Source organism: Rhinolophus hipposideros (genome assembly GCF_964194185.1).
Source record: "Rhinolophus hipposideros genome assembly, chromosome: 8".
Taxonomy (NCBI): Eukaryota; Metazoa; Chordata; class Mammalia; order Chiroptera; family Rhinolophidae; genus Rhinolophus; species Rhinolophus hipposideros.
In genome coordinates this window covers 95,423,324-95,442,634 of record NC_138054.1, presented here as the reverse complement: position 1 = coordinate 95,442,634, position 19,311 = coordinate 95,423,324, and the positions used below count along the sequence as shown (strand labels likewise).

The 19,311-nt window shown below is 56.7% G+C and overlaps 2 protein-coding genes across 22 annotated transcripts in view; one reads left to right on the top strand and one right to left on the bottom strand.

Annotated features, from left to right (window-relative positions):
• Positions 1 to 3,020, top strand: part of LOC308501149 (tyrosine-protein phosphatase non-receptor type 11-like) — a 21,993-nt gene extending 18,973 nt beyond the window's left edge. Inside the window, exon 16 of the mRNA XM_081056994.1 lies at positions 2,882 to 3,020. Within this exon, the coding sequence (XP_080913120.1) occupies positions 2,882 to 2,933 (52 nt within the window). The 3' untranslated portion in view covers positions 2,934 to 3,020. The remainder of the gene's footprint in view (positions 1 to 2,881) is intronic.
• On the bottom strand, positions 697 to 19,311 carry LOC308501150 (uncharacterized protein C1orf159; the record flags this gene model as incomplete). 21 transcript variants are annotated; one of them, XR_013993840.1, is made up of 12 exons in its annotated part: positions 18,017 to 18,052; positions 11,545 to 11,576; positions 10,032 to 10,128; positions 9,532 to 9,620; positions 7,816 to 7,891; positions 5,953 to 6,114; positions 5,643 to 5,708; positions 4,328 to 4,462; positions 3,249 to 3,274; positions 3,118 to 3,148; positions 1,557 to 1,851; positions 697 to 1,157 (listed from the first exon to the last, which is right to left on the bottom strand). XR_013993840.1 is itself a non-coding variant. In XM_081057002.1 (11 exons), the coding sequence occupies exons 4-11, from the start codon at positions 9,601 to 9,603 to the stop codon at positions 1,754 to 1,756; spliced, it is 666 nt and encodes a 221-aa protein (XP_080913128.1). In that variant the 5' UTR covers positions 9,604 to 9,620; positions 10,032 to 10,128; positions 11,545 to 11,576; positions 18,017 to 18,053. The 21 variants fall into 21 exon arrangements, 11 of the variants coding, with proteins under 11 accessions (XP_080913128.1, XP_080913132.1, XP_080913130.1 ...); XR_013993836.1 differs by lacking the exon at positions 11,545 to 11,576 and having other exon boundaries at positions 1,623 to 1,851; positions 18,017 to 19,305; XR_013993837.1 differs by lacking the exon at positions 11,545 to 11,576 and having other exon boundaries at positions 697 to 988; positions 18,017 to 19,280.

The window sequence follows — 19,311 nt, the reverse complement described above, 5'->3', positions numbered from 1 at the left end:
CGGTGGCCCCGTGTGCAGGGCCCCGTGGGGGCCCAGGCCTAGGGCAGAGCAGATGCTCCCACAGGTGCTCTGACAGCCATAAACCTCAGAGTGGGCCTTCCCAGGGACAAGAGAGTAGGTGTCCAGAGACACGCCATCAAGGTGACATTGGTCAAATGGCCAAGAATGGGAGACGCTCCCTGCTGTCCCTGGGTGGGGCGGTCCTACCACAGCTCAGGCCTGGCCAGCTCTGGCTTGGACGTCCCAGTAGGAAGCCCTGGACCCTCCTTGGTCCTCCTACCATCAGTCAGCAAATGTCCCCATGCTCACCAGCCTCTCCAAAGAGCCATCTGCCCTCGGCCTGGGGAAGGACCTGCCTCCCTGAGGTAACTTTAGCAGGCACTGCCCAACTTTCTGCTGGAGACTGAGCTGGGTCCCATGGCAGCCATCCTTACTCATGGGTGTCCTGTCTGTGCAGGGGAGCCTGTGGTGACCCATGATCTCCATGCTCCCCACTAGGCCTGGTCATTTTACAGAGAAGCCCCCCTAAGAAACACCCACACTTTTTCCCATCTCAGATCCTGACAGGGCTGGGGGCCACTGGGTTACCCTTGCATGAGGCAGCTTGGGGCAAGCCCCGTCTCCCAGGAATAACGTCCTGAAGGGTGGGGGCTCTGTGCGGGAACCAGCATGGCTTTTGAGTGAGGGGTCCTCGTCTGTGCTCAAGGCTCCCCACTGCTCTACTCGCCGCCCTCCTGTCCCCAGGGTGAGGCAGCACCCTCACTTGGGAACAGATAAACTTGGAGAGGTGAGGATGGGAAGAGAAAGCCCTGAATAGTTTATTTGACACTGATTTCAAGCCGGCTCTCTGGTCTCAGCTGCTGGCCGGGACAGTGGTTCAGGTCTCGAGGAATGAGGTTGAATCTGTCAACTGTCAGCGCCTGAGATGGGCATCACCATGCAGGATGGCACGGGAAGTTGACCACAGGCCCTGCCTCGGGCTCCTGGACTGAAGGAGAAAATGTGGATGATGGCCAAGGGTGTGGGAAGGAAGCCAACGCTGAGCCCAGGGCACAGGAGGTGGCTTTGCATGCTCCTTCCTCCACAGGGACCCGGCAGACCTCCGCAGCTCAGGCAGGACCAGACAATCCAGGCAGCCATCATAGGTGAACATGACCCTGGTGGACACACCATGGGGCCCAGCCTTGACCTCCAGCAGCCGTGGGCCACTGTCCATCCCTGGGGCCCAGGCGTGGGGAGCAGATGAGGACAGCAGTGGCTCTCAGACTTTTGTATAAAATGCATTTCCACTAAAAACAGATAGAAGTCAGTAGGAAACCAGCCCCTGGGAACAAGTGGTCATGGCTTGGGGGTCATGGCCACAGCGAGACAGCCCTGCAGGCACCTCAGCCTCGGGTGATGGCGCCCAGGCCATCTCCCACCCCGTCCGGATACCAGCTGGGACACCCAAAGGCGTCACTCCTCTTAGAGGGGGGCCAGAGGCTGTTTGGCGCAGAGCACTACAGACAGTTGGCCGCCAGGAGCTCACTGTCCCTCCAGGGGGCCCAGACACTCACAGCCTCACCCCCACTGACTCGGGGGCACCCGCTCCTGGTCAGCAGCTATTGGCGGGCGGGAAGCACCTCCTGGCATCTGTCGCTGGGAGACAAGAGCTGAGCTGGGCGAGTGCAGGCCTGTCCGAGGTCTTGCTGGGCAACGTGCCCTCTGCGTGCCAGGCTCCCTCCCTGGCGGTGCGCAGTGTGGGTCCTTGGGGTCAGACATTGCTGACCCGTGCCTCCACCGAGGAGACAGCTGTGGGGCCCGTGTCCCTGTCTGAGGGCCTCTCGCGCCTGACGTAGCGTGGCTTCCGCACTGAAATGGATCAGAGACAGGTGGGTCGGAGCCGGCCTGAGATGGCAGGGCCCACCTCCCAGAGCTCTGGGCAGCAGGCCGTGGAGCCGCCAGCCAGGGGGAGACCCTGCTGAACTCCCACAGCCAGTGAGCAAGTGGCTGCATGATGAATGTGTACGGACCCTGTGCCCCAAGCGCCTGGGCAGGGCCTGGCATGCCCAGAACACAGAGCCACAGGTCACGGGATGTACTATCGGGCTGAATGCGAACCCCAAAACGTGTGCCCACACCCTAAGCCCTGGAACCTGCACATGTGACCTCACTTGGGAAGAGGGTCTTTGCAGATGTGATTAAGGATCTCGAGACGGGATTCTCCTGGATTATCTGGGAACTCTAAGTCCAGTGACCAGTGTCTTCATAAGAGGGAGGCAGAGGGACAAGAGCAGATACATGGGAGAAGCCACGTGAAGAGGGGGCAGAGATGGGAGGGATGCGGCCACCAGCCCAGGGACACCTCGAGCCCCCAAGGCTGAGACAAGCAGGAAGGCCCCTCCCCCAGAGCCTCCGGAGGGGGCGCCCCCCACCCAGCTCTGTTTCTGATCTGCCTCCTGAGCTGTGAGCATGCATTTCTGCTGTTCCAGGCCACCCAGTCTGGGGCGTTTGCTTGGTGGCCCTAGAGGATGCATGCAGGGAACTTAAGTGCAAGAATGCTGCAGACAGGCGGCTTCAGAAGGCACACAAGTGTCTCAGGGAGCAGGGCAGACCCAGCTGACCAAGTAACTTCTGGTCCCCAAGAGACCTGGCCTCCCCTGTCCCCACACCAGACCTCCCCGTATGGTGGCAAGAAGATGGACTGGGAGAGCCCAGTGAAAGCTCTGTGGCCTGCAGCTGTGTGACCTCTCTGCTCACAGAGTCACTGTGCCCATACCACCTGGAACCATCTGAGGCAGGGCACACCTGACCTGGCAAAACTAAAGGAGGGGCCGCAGGAGTTCCCTGTGCCCAGCTGACCTGCTCCCTAAGCCTGCGCATTCTCCTCCTCTTCCGACAGACTCAGCGTCTCAGAAACAAAGGGAGAAGGCCTGAAAGCCGTGGCTGATTAAGGGGAACGTGGCCGGCGTCCTGAGCAGTCAGGGGTGGGGACCTGGGGCCAGATGCCACCAAGCCCCCCCGCAAGCCCTGCAGTGGCCCCAGGAGGGCAGCTGATCCCGCAGACAGGTCTGACATTCGAAATTCTCGCCTGAGACAAGCACCCCTCCGGGCAAGGAATAGTGAGAGCAGACGTACCTGAGGACGGTGGTGGGGGAATCATGGCGGCCTTGAAAAAGGGAGAAGGCACAGTGAGACCTGCGAGGGCCCAGCACAGAGGCACAGACACGGCACAGACATGAGGACGCCAGCCAGCCCAGGTTACTTACGGCTTCACCAGGCTGCAGGGCCGGGGCTGTGGGGAGAGCACAGGGATCACTTACAGGTCACGTGCAGCTGCCTCAGCCTGGGGGTCCCTCAGCCTGCGGCGGAGTCACTATGCCTAGGGTCCCTCAGCCCAGAGTGGGGTCTGCGGAGCCTGCAGAGGTTCTTCCCAGGCCCCAGGCCCAGCTTCACCCAGCAGTGCCCTCAGTGTGGACGTCGTCCTGGCCGCTTTTCCCAGCTGCACTGGCCCCAGGCCCTACCTCCCACCCCGAGCAGAGCAGACATGGCAGTCCAGACTGCATTTCTCTCTGCCCCAGTGCTGCACGAACCAACTCCTCTATCTCCCGGGTTCCCAGGAGCCTCAGGGAGACCACTTTCCTTCACTGGGGACATGTGGCCATGCCACTGCTGCCCTGGCCTGTCCCTGGGCCTTGGCTACCTAGGCTGACCAAGCCCAGCTCTGCAGACACTGAGTGGGCCCCACACCACACACACAACAGGACCCCATGCCCACCACTACGCAGCTGACCCCAAAGGCCCTGTCCTGACTGGCAGCGCGGGGCCAGGGGGCTACAGCAGCTCCCCTGAGGCGCCCAGCGCTGGCCCCGGCACTGTCCACTGAGGAGTCGTATTCGTTGGCTGGACCACCTGCCTGGCACACCTAAAGGGTAGAGCAGATGTGGCCGTTTCTTCAGGAGAAAGGCAGGGCCGGCATCCTGGCCCAGTATAAGCTGGGGTGGCATGCAGCCCACTGTCCTTGCACCAGCCTGGCCATTCCCAATCATAGCTGGGCAGGGAGAGGACATGGCTGGAGGGGGAGCTGTGGGCCAGTGGCCCTGAGACTTGCCCTTATCGGCAACCCTGCCGTGATGGCTCAGGGTGTGGAGTCACACCAGCACCCTTTGCACTGAGACCCCATGGGACCATTCCTGGGAAGTGACCACCACTCTTATGCTCAGACGCAAGAACCGTGTGACAACCCAGTCCCCTTTGCTGTGTTCTCCAGGAGGCTTCGTGCTGGACACCCTGCTTCTCGGCCCCAGCACAGCCCCATGGCAGTGTCCCAAGCAGCACGAGGAGGTACCTTTGTTTGTTCCGTAGCAGAGATGGGGCAGTTTGCTGGCACGCTTGAGGTAGAAGAACATGGCCACAGCGAGGATGAGGCTCGAGCTGATGAGGAACGTCCCCAGGAAGAGGGAGGCTGCCACTCCAGGGCCCCCTGCAAGCAAGGGCAGCTCTGCGTCTGGGCCCAGGGGCCTTGGAGGCCCGTCCCTGAGCACCGCTGGGTCCCCACAGGCCCAGCCACGCCGGGTGGGCAGTGTGGCCTGGGGACGTTACTGGACCTCTCCAGGCCTCAGGCTTCTCAGGGAGGTGGGACGCAGAGCGGGTTAAGGACTCCAGCCTGAGAGCAGCAGCCCCAGCATCCCTGCTTCCTCAAGACTCAGCCCAGATGGGGTCCCAGGCACCGCATGCAGAGCTTCCCCATCCCCTTGCCTCTCGGGAGCTCGTCTGCTGTCACCCAGAGGGGTCTTCCCAGTGCATAGCACCCAGCCACCTTTACGGGGTCAGGATAGGGTTGTGGGCAGGGCTCTGGACACGCAGAGGGACCGTCATCTGTGGGGTAGTGACTTTCTGACCGAGACACAGGCATGAGGCTAAGAGAAGGGGAGAACTCCAGCCGAGACGCGTTGTGCCCCCAATGTGCTGTGATGAAAACGACTCAGCAGCCAGGCAGCCAGACCCTTGGGCCGTCCTCCTGGGCCAGCCCTGCTGCCAGAAGCAGCCTGGTCAGAGGGCAGGGCTGTCTGAGCCGACCCCACCCCGACCTCTGCCACCCAGTCAGTGCAGTGCCATTTGCCTCCGGTCCTGAGACTCCCGGAAAACCTGAGCCCTTGGTCCAGGTCCAAAATGTCCTCTGCTGGAGGACCAGTGTCTGCAGGGACACACCTCCATCACAACCCAGTTGTCTCAGAAGAGGGCAGGTCCCACTCCAACTGCAGTGGCCCCCGCAGCCTGGGCACCATGCCCCTGGTAGGATGGGATGCCCGGCAGACAGGAGTAGGCTGGGGATGGAGTGCCCAGGCAGTGGGACCTGAGTCTGCCCCTGGGGACAGGGCAGGGGTCCTCAGGGTGTCCTCTGAACTCTGCAGAACCATGCATTCTGAGTGGACAGGGGTTTGGGGGCTAGGAGGGAGGCAAAGAGTGTGGCGAGTGGCCGTAAGGGCCGCCACTAACGGACCCGTTCTGAGGCACGTGGGAGGCCATGCCAGCTGAGCCCAGCCCCAGGGCTGCCGGCCCCTCCACTGGCCCTGCTCTGTGCCCAGGGCTCACGGCTGGGGAGGAGTGTATTTGACTGTGGGCATGGATGGCCCTGCTCTGGTCTGTTGAGCCAGACTTACCGAAGTTTGGCCGCCCAGGCGTCCCTGTGCTCCTGTTCACGGGGAGCTGTGCGCCCCGGCCAGTGACTGTGGGAGCAGAGCTGTCCATCAGTGCTGCGGGCTCCGGGAGCAGCCCAGAGCACAGAAAGGTCTGCACCCAGGGAGCCAGAGGCACAGCCCCAAGGGGAGTCACAGGCCAGAACCCAGAACGGGGGTGATCATGGAGGTAGAGTGACTGTCACCCACAGCTCTCCTGAACGGACAGACTCGGGGACACAAGGGTCCTGGGGGGCACTCGATGCTCTGGGGACAAGAAAGACGATCCCCCCACCTGGTCCTGCAGAACTCGGAGATGTAGCCGCTCGGTGAGGAGCAGGCCCGGTGGGGTGAGGGGGTGATGACAGATGACTTTTGCACTCGGAGCTGCTGTGGGTCCCGTTCCTGCATCGCACACAGCTGACACTCCCGTCCTCATTCCAGCGCCTATAGCAGCCTGTGTGGAAGGGGCAGCAAGAGGCTCGCCAAGCAGCTCAGAGCAAACCCACGCCAGCCCGCTGCCTTCTGGAAGCCAGTTCCTCTTCTCAGGTGGGGAGCATCTTTGGGGGGTTGTAGGGGAGGTGCTGGTGTCGGCCCAGGGTCAGCTCCGGGAGGCCTAGGACCGGGCCTGGTGCCAACACAGCCACCCTCCCAAGAGGCACCCTGGCGGCACTGCATGTGTTAGACGAGCAGGAACCGCAGCCACACAGGTTTGAGAGGCTTTCCGGAGTCCAAGGTGAGATTCCCGGGTAGAGCTCCAAACAGACTGAAAGGAGCCATGTGCTCATTCCCGGTCTTGCTGCTCTTCTGTAAATCACTGAGTGAGGCTGCACTTGTTTCTAAAGCACGTCAGTCTCGCTATGCTTACCTTTGTAGAGGGGAGACTGTAGAGGAAACTTAGGCTTCAGGAGAACTTACAACTCAGTCCTGCCCGTGGACGGCGTGGCATTGAATGCTTCCAGCCCACCCCAACCTCAGACTACGACATCGAGCTCACGGTCCCAACTTCCTCCCACCCTCTGACCTAGAACCATCGAGAACTAAAACCACCCCCAGCCCTGCAAACTAAGGCTGGATGACTGGACATGAACTTCAGAGAAATCACCTTGACCGGTCACGCAGGGAAAAGCTTTGTGCCTGCTGCCATGCGAGCCACTCAAAAAGATAATGAGAACCCCTAGTGCCGTCAGCAGAGACAGTCAAGCTGAGGACCAGGAAATGCGTCCCAAATTGCCACTGCTGTCCTCACTCCAGCCAAAGGTGCTTTCAGACCAACATCCAGAAATGTTCTTAGCTGACTGCTCTCCACGCTCAAAAACCGGGTTTATATTTTCTCGAACTGTGAACTTTGTTTTTCTTTTGTTTCTACAGAAATACCTCTCCTCTGACAACAGATGCCCCCGTCCGCTGGGACTGACAGGCGGGCTCTGTGCCCATGGGACAGAGCAGTCAGGCCGGGCCCTTTCCACTTGTTCCACTACAGCCTCCAACTTGGCTTTTAACATGTGAGACTCTCTGAAGGTAAAGTTTCTAATGGGGGACTGAAAGGGACCAGAACACATAGACCCCAAATATGCCTATTTGATAGAGAGGTGGTTTTCACTAAAGACACTTGAAAGCACAGCAGGTCCAGGAAGGGTGTTCTGACCTCTCCATTTCTTCCTGAAAAGCAGGAGACAAAACCCCGCAGGGAAGACGCGCCCTGTCTCAGGAGGACAGCAGGGACAGTCACATGGCCCAGGATGGAAGTGAGGCCAGGACACTGTGCATAGACCGTGTCAACACCGCCGTGGCGCCCTCAGCCTCCAGGTCAGGAATAGGGATGTGGAAGTCCTGTTTCCCTGTAAGGCTGTGTCAGGGTACCGCACACATCTGTGGGCTTCTCCCACTCGCTCATCTTTCATCAGCCCAGTTCTCAGGTCCAATGGGGGCTTCCTAGGGCTGACAGCTAACGTTGTACCCCCCGCTGCTCAGAGCCACAATTTCCTCTCCGGTCCTGCCCCACCACCCAGAATGGGGCAGCCACGCCGGGAGGAGGCTTGGGTGGGCTGCCGCTGCCCGCTCCTCTAGTCGCCCTCCAGGGTCCTTCCTGTGAAGTCACCATGGGCGTGAGGAGCTCGAGAGGATGGCCTAGGTTCACTCACGCTGAAGTGCTTACCTGGGCCACACAGGCTTGTGCCTGGGCAGGTGGTGTTGACATCTACCATGTCCACACAGCACTCGGACTGCTGGCCCTAGAGAGGAAACGGTGGTCAGTTTCCAGACCCCACCGTCAGGTGGTTGGTGCAGGATGGGCAGGCCAGGCCAAGGGTGGGTCTGCAGAGGAGGCACCTTGAGAGCTTGTCCCAATGCCCAGAGTTCTGGCCTCTTCTAGAGTCGGTGTTGGGTGACTGTCCCCTGCTTACTGGGATAGAGAGGACTCAAGGCCCCACAGCATGGGTGCTCCCTGGGACAGAACGTGGTATCCCCAGCGAGTTTTAATGACTGAATAAACAACCATATTCCCCAGCACCTGGACTCCCAAAGGAGAGGAAGGAGAAAGCCTCGGGAGCCCATTGGGGGCAGCCTGGTAGGCAGGAAGTCGTCCTGGGGACCCGTATCCGTCTGTGGGTGCTCTGTGGTTACATGGTCTTCTCCTCCACTGCCTGCGTGGCTGACCACTCATGGCTCACCTGGAGGTGGTGGGCTTGCAGCCGTTTCTCCACGTGGGTATAGTCACTTGCCTCGTGGGCCACAGGCGGGATAGGGTGGGGCATTTCAGTCTATGAAATTATTTGTCGCCATGTGCCAGATGGTAGCTTTGAAAATTAAAAATCAAAGCTGCTAAGCCCCACTGCAGTGCCTTCATGGCAAACGGAAGCACATTTTTCTCTACCTTGATAAAATATGAAGATAAGCCCAGGCCCCATGGCCTCCCTAGTGAGCCGGCTAGGCAGCCGGCTCAGGCGTGTCTGCCCTACGCTCTGCTAGCACAGACCAGCGACTCCAGCGTGCTCTCTGTGCTTCCTCCACACCCTTCCCTTAGGGCTGTGCAGCCCAGTCCCCACAGAGGAAGTGCCTGGCCCAGGGAAGCGTCTCAGTGGATGAGCAGCAGCGGAGGCACCGAGTGCTAGCATTCACGGGGCTGGACGGCTGAGGGGGATTCCCAGGGGATCTCAGCGCCATGTGTTTCATCACGGCTGAGCTTCTGTTTCTTGTGACGGGAACACAGGGAACTGCGAGGGGCACCTAAGGGGTGAATGAAGAATGGCGGGAGCATCCACACAACCACAGGAGGGGCTGAGGGCCAGCTCACAGTTGAGGCCAAGCCATCCTGGCCCTCCATACCATGGAGGAGGCAGAGAGGTGGGAAGGCCCCACCCAGCTTGGACGATGTGAGGGCAGGACCAGGGCTCCTCCAGAAAGCACAGCACAGCCCATCCACGTCACTGGCTTGGGAGAGCCAGGACACCTGGCCGCAGGCCTGTGGGGACCCTGCCCGATGCCGCTGCTTGCCTGCAGTGCACCGTCTCCGCCCACCCCAGCAGCTGGGCAGGCAGCTCCAGGCTCTGGTCAGTTCCACTGGGTCAGTTCTGTAGAGACCATATTTCAGCTATACAACAGGTCCAGTTTGGCAAAGATAGAAAGAAGGTTCTAGCAGGCGGAACAGAGTAGGAGCCAGTGGCAGGGCCTCAACTTTGCTGCCCTCCGAGAGGCACAGGCCCCTCTGACACTGACCGTGGGCTGGGTCAGCGTCTCTGGGGCCTGGCAGGGTGACCTATGAAGGTGGAGGGTGAGACACCTTGGGTGAAGGCCCCGCCTCTGTGCGGGGCTGGAACAAGGGCTCAGACTTTACTTCCAGGCACCCACGCCGATCGTTCGACAGGGCACCTACCGCAGTTTCTGAGGATTTGCCGGCAACTTCTGCCAGGAGGCCGGCCAGGAGGACGGCTCGCTGGAGCGTCATGTTCCGGAGCGCAGGGTCTGCAACAGAGACGGACACTGGGGCCACGGGCCTGCCTCGCCGGCCCCGCCTCCAAGGCTAGCCCCCGCCTCCAGCCCCGCCCCCAGGGCCCGACCCCGCCCCCAGGGCCCGACCCCGCCCAGGCCTGGCCCCGCCTCCCCGCCCCGCCCCCAAGATTCGCCCCGCCTCCAGGGCCCGCGCCCCGCCTCCCAGCCCCGCCCCAGCCCCGCCCCCCGCCTCCCAACCCCGCCCCCAGGGCCCGACCCCGCCCAGGCCTGGCCCCGCCTCCCAGCCCCGCCCCCAGGGCTCGCCCCGCCCCCCAGCCCCGCCTCCAGGGCCCGCGCCCCGCCTCCCAGCCCCGCCCTAGCCCCGCCCCCCACCTCCCAACCCCGCCTCCAGGGCCCCGCCCCGCCCAGGCACCGCGCCCTTACCTGGCCCTCCAGGACACAAACTGCAGACATCCAGCTCTTCACCGCCCAGCGATCGGTGGCCAGGAGTCTCACGGCCCAGGTCCCACCGGTCCGAGGCCTGCAAACCAAGGTCCCGGATGAGGCCCGCTGCTGGTCACTGCGCAGCCAAACCAGGCGAGGGCCTCGGCCTCTGATGCTCTGGGTCCGGCCGGACTTCCCATAAGTAGCCCCCACAGCGGGGGACCGACGGCCGTCTGGGCCATCTGGATCTGGGCTCCAGCCGGACTCAGTCCTTCCTCCAACAGCTTCAGCCCCGCGCCGCTTCCTGGAGAAAGGACCGAGCACGGGTCTGGACGGGCCGTTCCTACACGTGAGCTCGACGGGCCTGGCCGCCTGTCACCTCATCCTGTCCTGGTATAACAAAACCCTAAACTCGCATCTCGGACATCTTTACCCCGAGACGGACGGACCTGTCAGGCGGCGAGGGTGCCTCTGGGGCACAGGCCAGGCAGCGCTTCTGCTGCTCGGCCCACTTTCGTCCCAAAGGGTGCATGCAAGACATGCATTTGGGGCGGTAAGAGTCAGTGTGCAAACCTGTGGCACAGGGTCATTCCTGGCAGAGCAGAGAAACATCTGAGGAGACGCGAACAGGCAACGGTCCCAGACTGAGGGACGTTCCCGGCACCAAAACACGCGACTGCGGGCGCTGCCGTGCGGGGCCGGCGCAGCCAGAGGATCACGCACAGCCCCGCACAGCCCCCGAGTAAATCGTTAGGCACGTTTTCAACGAATTTCTGTTAACTGGCAAGGGGTGACCATAGTTACAATCTGTCCCAAACACAGCTACATATTTTGACATGTAACAGTCACCTTCAAAAGATCTTTTACTTGACAAAAATAGCTCCCAGGTGGAGGCCACGCAGGGGGTTTCAGGTTCCCGGGAAGAACTGCCCCTGCCCCCCTCTTAGCTGGGGGTGAGGAACCGCCTCTCCAAAGGCCAGCGACCTCTAAGAGTTCCCGCCTGGAGGGGCCTGGGGAAGGGCAGCAAGGCCCAACGGTATTTCATAGTGAGGACACGCGACGTCCCCTTTACCCGTGCACCTGCTGACGGGCAGCTGGGCTGCTTTCAGGTTTTGGTGACTGACTAAGCTGCTCTGGATGTTCTCCTCCACGTCTTTGTATGGACATGTGTTTTCATTTCTCCTGGTAAATACCTAGGCTGGAATGACCAGGTCAAGGTAAGTACAAGATCTGACAATTAAGTTTGCCAACTTGTTGCAACGGTGTTGCTAAACTTTTTTGATATCAGAGGATTGTTCATTATGAATTTGTAGCAACGGGACAGTTAACCAAATTTACTATTTGGAAGTGCTGAAAAGGCTGCATGAAAAAGTTAGACAAAAACGACCTGAACTTTTCGCCAACAACTCATGGCTCTTGCATCACGACAATGCACCAGCTCACACGGCACTGTCTGTGAGGGAGTTTTTAGCCAGTAAACAAATAACTGTATTGGAACACCCTCACGACTCACCTGATCTGGCCCCCAATGACTTCTTTCTTTACCTGCAGATAAAGGAGATATTGAAAGGAAGACATTTTGATGACATTCAGGACATCAAGGGTAATACGATGACAGCTCTGATGACCATTCCAGAAAAAGAGTTCCACAATTGCTTTGAAGGGTGGACTAGGCGCTGGTGTCAGTGCAGAGCTTCCCAAGGGGAGGACTTGGAAGGTGACCACAGTGATATTCAGCAATGAGGTGTGGAGCACTTTTTCTAGGATGAGTTCGCGAACTTAACTGTCTGATCTAAGTACACATTTAACCTTGTAAGAACCTGCTGGTCTGTTTGTCACCGCGCTCACACTGCGCGTGTCCCCACCAGCAGTATATCAAGGGTCATTTGTGTCACATGTATGCATATCAGTGGGTGTGCAGTGGCACCCTCCTTGTGTAAACTTGCATTTTCCTCTTAACTGACGACGATCAACATCTTCTCGTGTTCACTGGTCATTTCTGCATCTTCTTACATGCTCTTGGGAGGGGTCTGTGTCCATTTTGTTTAACTGGGTTGTTGTCCTTCTGTGGTTGAACTCCCTATACATTCTTTGTTAGATGTGTGTATTACAAGGATTTTCTCCCACTCTGTGCTTGCCTTTTCATTTTCTTATGGGGATCTTTAGAAGAGCAAATGTTCTCGTTATGATAAAATGTAACACATCCAGTTTTTTCTCTTATGGTTCTTACTTTTTGTGTCCTAAGAAAGCAGGGCTTATACTACCTGAGTTCAAACTTTCTAGAAAGCTTCAGTAATCGAGACACTGTGGTAGTGATGAAGGATGGACACAAAGATGAATGGAGCAGAACAGAAACTCCAGAAACAGACCCACACATGTGTACTCACCTGATTTTCAATAAAGATGTCAAGATAATTCAACGTGAAAAGGAAAGCCTGTTTAACAACGCACGATGTAAAAGTCAAAACCGGGCCGGCCCAGTGGCGCAGGCGGTTAGAGCTCCATGCTTCTAACTCCGAAGGCTGCCGGTTCGATTCCCACATGGGCCAGTGGGCTCTTAACAACCAAAAAATAAAAATAAAAAAAAAATAAATAAAAAAATAAAAGTCAAAACCATAAAACTTGTAGAAGCAAACACAGGAAACCGTTATGACCCTGCAGCCAACGGAGAGCTTTCTTAGGACAAAAAAAGCAAGAACCAAAGAATTAAAAATGGATGCATTCTAATTGAAGGGTTTAGTCCATTAACATTTAATGTAATTATCACTATGGTTACACTTAGGTCTCCACGAACTGCACTGCACACCTTTCATCTTAAAACAATAGAAAAAGAAGAGCAAACTAAAGCCAAATTAGGAAAATGAGAGAAAATAGTACAAATAAGAGGGGAAATGAATGAAGCAGAAAATAGACAAAAGTTAGAGAAAATAAGCAAAGTCAAAAGTTGGATCTTTGAAAAGATAACTAAAACTGATAAACGTCTAGCAAGAATAATCAATTAGGAAGTCAACACAAATGATCTATATCAGAAATGAAAGAGGAGATGTCACCATAGATCCTACAAATATGGCGGGATGATTGGTCAATATAATAAACAACTTCATGCCAATAAATGAAACAATGTAGATGAGATGGCCAAGTTTATTTAAAGATACAAATTATCAAAAACGATACACAGTGAAGCAGAAAATCTGAATAGCCTCATATCCATTAAATGAATTGAATTCATAATTTAAAAACTCCCTACAAAGAAAACAACGAACCCAGACGGCTTCCCTGGTGAAGTCTATCAAATGTTTCAGGAAGAAGGAATACCCAAATTCTACAAAGTCTGTAAGAAAACAGAGGACAGGACATGTCCCAGCTCATCTATAAGGCCAGGAAAACCCCGACAGAAACCCAGACAAGGACATAACAAGGGAAAATACAGACTAAGATCCCTCACAAACACAGGCCCAAAAGTCTTCACAAAATCTTCGTGAACGACACACAGTAAATAGAAAAAGGTGATAGGGCATTGCGGGGAGCCATTGATGCGCCCCCCCCCTAGGGCGTTTGTCTTAGAAATATTTGGCTGAGTTTCACAGTAACTTGCTTATCTAGAAGCTTACAAGAACAGGGAGGTTGGCTACATGTGAAGGTCAGCATGTTCCAAACGCCAAGAAACAAGGAAGATAAAAAACACAAAAGTCACCACATTCTGTAAATAACGGTGGGAATGTTCCTGCTTATGTGCTGTATAAATTGGCTGAGACAAATAAACTCGGGGCTGCTGGGTTCTTCGGGACTAGCAGTCCTCCCAACCCCATCTTTCGTTTCTGTCTCTTTTCTGTATCCTCACCCCCTCAGTCAGGTCATCTGCTCGACTGGCCGGCAGGCTCCGGCAGGGCATGACCAAATGAGCTTCTTCAGGAACACGAGACTGGCTTAACATATGAAAAGCAGCCACTGTAATCCACTATTTTAACAGTTGAAAAGAGAAGAAAAAAATCATATGACTAATTCAGTGGATGCAAAACAAGCATTTGACAAAATGTCAGGCCCATTCATGATAAAACTCTCAGCAAACTAAAAATAGAAGAAACACCCTCAACTTGATAAGACATCTATAAAAAAAAAACGACAGCTAACATCATGTTCTAACAGTGAAATGCTGACTGTTTCTCCCTAAAGATGGAAAGTCAAAGACGTCCACTCTTGTCACTGCTGTTCAACACTGTAGGTTCTAGCCAGTGTGGCAAGGACAGAAAACAAAATAAAAGTCACAAAGATTAGAAAGGAAGAAATGAAATTGTCTCTGTGGAGGTGGCATGATTGTTTAAAGGCGAAATCCCAAGAAATCTACAAAAGACCCCTACTATCATTTATAAGTGAATTTAGCAATGTTCCAAGAATGTAAAGTCAATATACAAAATCAATTGTTATTTCTATATACTAGCAACAAATTGGAAAATGAAACTTAAATAAATATTTACAATGGCATTCAAAAACATAATTTGTTTGTGGGGATCAATTTCATAAAAAATGTGTAAGACCTGTACACCAAAAACTATAAAACACTGGTAAGAGAAATTCAAGATCTCAATAATGGAAAGACTATGGCATATGGTATAACATATGTATGTATATACAATCATTATATATATACATATATATAATGGGTAGATCCATTAATCCGTGTCCATTGGATTAGAGCGCTCAATTTTATTAAGATTCTTCTCAAAATGATCTAATATTTACTACAATCCCAATCAAAATTACAGTAGGTATATTTTTGAAGAATCAACAGGCTGATTCTAAAATTTATATGAAAATGCAAATAACCAAGAATAGACAAAGCAATTTTTAAAAGAGGAACAAAGATGGAAGACAGACTACTTTGTCGGAAGACTTATTACAAAGTCACGAGACAGTGTGAACCGGTGAATGACATAGATCAATGTAAGAAAATGGAGAATCCAAAAATAAACCCTCACTAAGACAGATTTTGACAACACACCAAAGCAATTCATTGGGGAAAAAAGTTTTTTCGATAAACGGTGCTGGGACAACTGGTTACTCATATGGAACAAAAACTGAACTTAGATTCACGGCATCTGAAAAATCAATTAGAGAAGGATCACGGGGCTAAGTGGAAAACTGACTCTCAAAGCTTCTGGGAGAAAAACACTGGAGTGTCTTCGTGACTTTCGGTTATGGAAAGCCTTTTAGGTAGGACACAGAAAGCATGACCCCCCCCCCCAAAGAAAACAATTAATAAATTGAACTTCATCAATATTAAAAACTTCTGCTTATGAATACACCGTTAAGGGTGGACACAAGGCTCTATGCGTTTGTCGAAACCCACAGAACTATGTATCACAGACAATAAACTTCTATGTACGAAAAACACATCAGCAACAACCAGAATGTCAAGGATCTCAGGATGGAATGCAACTGACCATGGACTCTAACCGTGTCACAGACGTGTGACATCAACACACTGAAGGGGATGGGGAAAAGGAGATGGCCACAGAAATGGTGTCTGGAATAGATCTGGGAAGACTGGAGACACAAGTAAGTCCGTAAACTGTGCTCTGGTTGGTAAATCAGCTTCTCCTACGGTTGGATATGGGTGAAAGGCCCTGAAACTGCTCTGCATATGCACTGGGATGGGACCAGGAAGAAAAGAGTGGCAGGTGCTGGGAGCCAGGTTCCTATGGGGCGGGGAAGGTTACAGACTCACAACTGAACACATACACATGTCCCCTTGCTGTCCGCTGAGAGGACTACTGCAGTAGCACGGCAGTTCACTCCTGGGTGTCTGCTCAAGAGAAAGGCAAACATGTCACAGACGACGGGTGCAAGAGTGTGCATGACCTCTTTAGTCACACGAGCCAAACTCAAGGAACCCACCTACGTGCCAACAGAGGACACAGTACAGGTGGCACCTCCCCAGGAGCAGTGGTGACACAGCCAAAAGGAGGAGCCTCAGCAACCAAAGCTGGACGTGAAGGGCAGGCACACTTCAGCTCCATTAAAGGTCTGGCAGAAACCAGAGCGCTTGCTCCTGGGGGCTGGGTCTGCAAAGGCTTCTGGGGTTTCCATCAGCCCTGCAGCCACGACAAATTGGAGGAATGGCCACAGACTAGACATGATGGGTCGGGAGGTCCACGATGGGCAATGTGGTGTCCGGGCGTGTAATGGCCCCGTTCCCGCTATGTGCTCGCAGGGACTTTCCCTGGTGCATGTGACAGGAAGAGGGGAGATCTTTCCCTCTTTGTATTAAGGCGCTGACCCCATCATGGGGACCCACCTCATGTCACCCTAAGCACCTCCCAAATGCCCCACCCCCCACTTACCCTGGGGGGGGCAGGGCTGCACCCTATGGACTGGGGGTGCACAAAATTTCAGCCCACACCACGAGGGGACCTTCAGGGGTGACAGAAATGTGTTCTGATAGGTGTGCAGGTTACACAGCTGGATGCATTTGTCAAGTGGTCAAATGGGACCTCTGCACTTCAGTGCAGCTCAATTATACCTCAAAACTAACTGAATAAATGCAACTCAGTTTCTATTTTGAAATGCTAAATTATTGGGTAAAAAACTTCTACAAAGGAATGAGAAATTCGGTGAGGATTTACACTGTACTGTATATGTTCTTCCACGCCTCTTCTTTTTCCTTAGAAGAATTGGTTTCAATGAGGCTGTGATGTCTCAGCTCACTGTGAGGCTCCACAAGTCACACACGAAGATTACTGCGTGGGATGATTTCTGGTCGGGCAGCAGGGGGCTGGCGGGACAGCCACGGAAACGGGCTCTCCAGGGAGCCTTGCCCGGTGACCCCCGGGGTGCGACCACCGCACACAAACGCTCAGGCCGCGGGCCGGGGTCGGGGCCGTGGTCCAGCAGCGTCTGTTTCGGGCACTGAGCACACACAGGGGGGCCGGCTGGGTCCCCACCCGTCAACGTCGGTGCTGCTGGTCGTCGGGTCGGCAAAGGGGCGGTGCTCAGGAAACCACGAAACCTGCTTCTCAATCTAAGAGCCGCCTGTAGTGCAGCGAGGAAGGAAACGCCGTCGTGGATCCGGTCCGATGCGGCACAGGAAACGCCCAGCGTGGCGCCGGCCTCGAGGCCGAGCGTGCGGGTCCCGCGCCGGGGCAGCGCCAACGGCGTCCTCCGCTGGGTGCGGAGCTCGCCCCACGCTGCGCTGCGGGCCGGGGGTCCTTCCGACGACGCGCGCTCACCTGCGGGACAGGGCGACGGAAGGAGGGCCCGGGGCCCGCCGTGGGCCGGCCCACGCGGCGATCACACGCCGAGACACCCGTTTGCCCTCTGCCGCGCGTGGAGCGCGTGGGGTGCACGCGCCAGGAGGAGCGCTTCCGGGGTAACGGACCTCGCGTCCCGTGTGAGCCCCACGCGGCTTCAGCGCCCGGCCGCCCGGCGCGTCCCGTGGGAACGCGAAGAACGCAAAACAAAGCCGGGGCAAAGTTTGACATCTTCGAATTTAATGAGACGGGCGCTTGAGAATTCAGGTACAAACAGTGTCTTTCCTAAGCCACCTGCTCTCAGATCACAAGCTGACACATCGGGCCGTCACGGTGACAACGCTATTGTTCTGGGGAAAACCTACGTCACCACCGAACCTTGACTGTGTCGTGGCGACAAACGGACTAAGATAAACCCGGGAGCCTCGAGGAAAGCAGCTCGTCAGGTCGCGCACAGTGCGGCGCGGCCCCACCTCGCCCGCGCGACGCCCGGGTGCGTGTCGGCACCCACCTTCCGTCGGCCAGGGAGCGTGTGTCCTTCCAGGGCTTCGGGGCTCGCGGGGCGGGTCCTAGGTCCGGTTACAGGGCCCTTCGCTCACAACGCCCGGGAGGGCCCCGCGGACCTTTGTCCACACTCCGCGCCCCGCCCCGCCCGGGTGTCCGCGCCCCCAGGGCCGCCCCGGCCCCCGCCCCCGGTCCGCCCCACGGCCTCGCCGCACGCCCCAGCCCCTCACTCACCCCCGCGCCCTTCGGGTTCCTCTTTCGTACCCCCCGCCCTCCAGGCGGTCGCGCCGCGCCCTCTGGGACTTGTAGTGTCTCCGCTGCCGCAGCCCGGGTGCCAGGGCGCGCGCCTCCCAGCTCCAAACTACATCTCCCGGCGGTCCCCGCGAAAGGCCACGCTCGCCAGTGGGTTCCGGCACAGGGTTCTCGCGAGGTCATGGGAGGCACGCGCGGAGCGACCTGGGAAGTGAGGTCTAGGGCGCCTCAGTCCTGTTGGGGAAGGACGGACTACACTCCCCAGGATTCGTCGCGCGGGCCGTCTCGGCGTTGCTAGGAGACCGGACAGCCGCTTAGTGGGCCGGCAGGCGAGGCTCCGGAAGACACTGTTTCTGGCGGCGCGGCGTCCGCCGGGTGCTGGGCGGGGTGTCTGCGCTCCGCCCCCGCTGTTCGCACCGAGTTCCAACGTTCCAACCGAGGGGAAGCCCGGGTCGCTGGGGTTCGGCCCACCTCCCTTAGCGGAAGCTGTCGCGAGTGACGACAGCAGCTGTGCCCGTTGTCGGTTGGTTTTCGGCGGGAGGCCATTCCGGCCGCCGGCCGCCTCTGGTTTCACTAGAGAAAGCGAGAACAGGTGTGACTCGCTTTACACGGGCACCAGTCCGGTGACAGGAGCTTCGGGCGAGGACGCCATTGTGGGATGCGACTGGCGGCCTGACCCGTGTCAAAGCAGGAAGCCCTCTGTGAAGTTAAAATACGCTCCCTAATTGTGCCTTCTCCCAAATCGCGGCTTCTCAGAGTCGCGGCAGCCGGCCCTCGGGAGGCGAGGCCCGCGCGTGTCCCGCAGAGGGCCGGGGGAAGCCTCAGGCAGGGGTCCGTTCTCGGGCTACCTCGCAGCCCAGCTCCGCCACCTTTGAGACGTGGGCAGCTTTTACACGTGACGTGGCGTCCTCGTGGGGCCAAGATTAGATGGGAGATGACAGCATCTGGCCCGCACGACGTGTCAAACCCCGCTTGGGCCTGGGGAGGGCGTGGGCCAGGGAGCTTCTGTGAGAAAAGAGTGAGACTGGCCACTGCCCTTTCTGTGTCCAGCATGGGCCTACCTCACCGGATGGTGGGGTCGAACCCGCAGAGCTCGGCAGGCAGGAAAGGACGCTGACGGGCTGCTCTCTGTGCCATTGGGCGGGAGCCAGTCTCCTTCAAGGGCCAGTACTTTGAGAGCAGTGTCTGGGCCGGTGAGTCTGAGCAGAGAGATGTGACCTTGGCCTGGACCAGGAAGGGCACCCACAGCCACGCACAGGGCTCCTGCACTCCCGTGT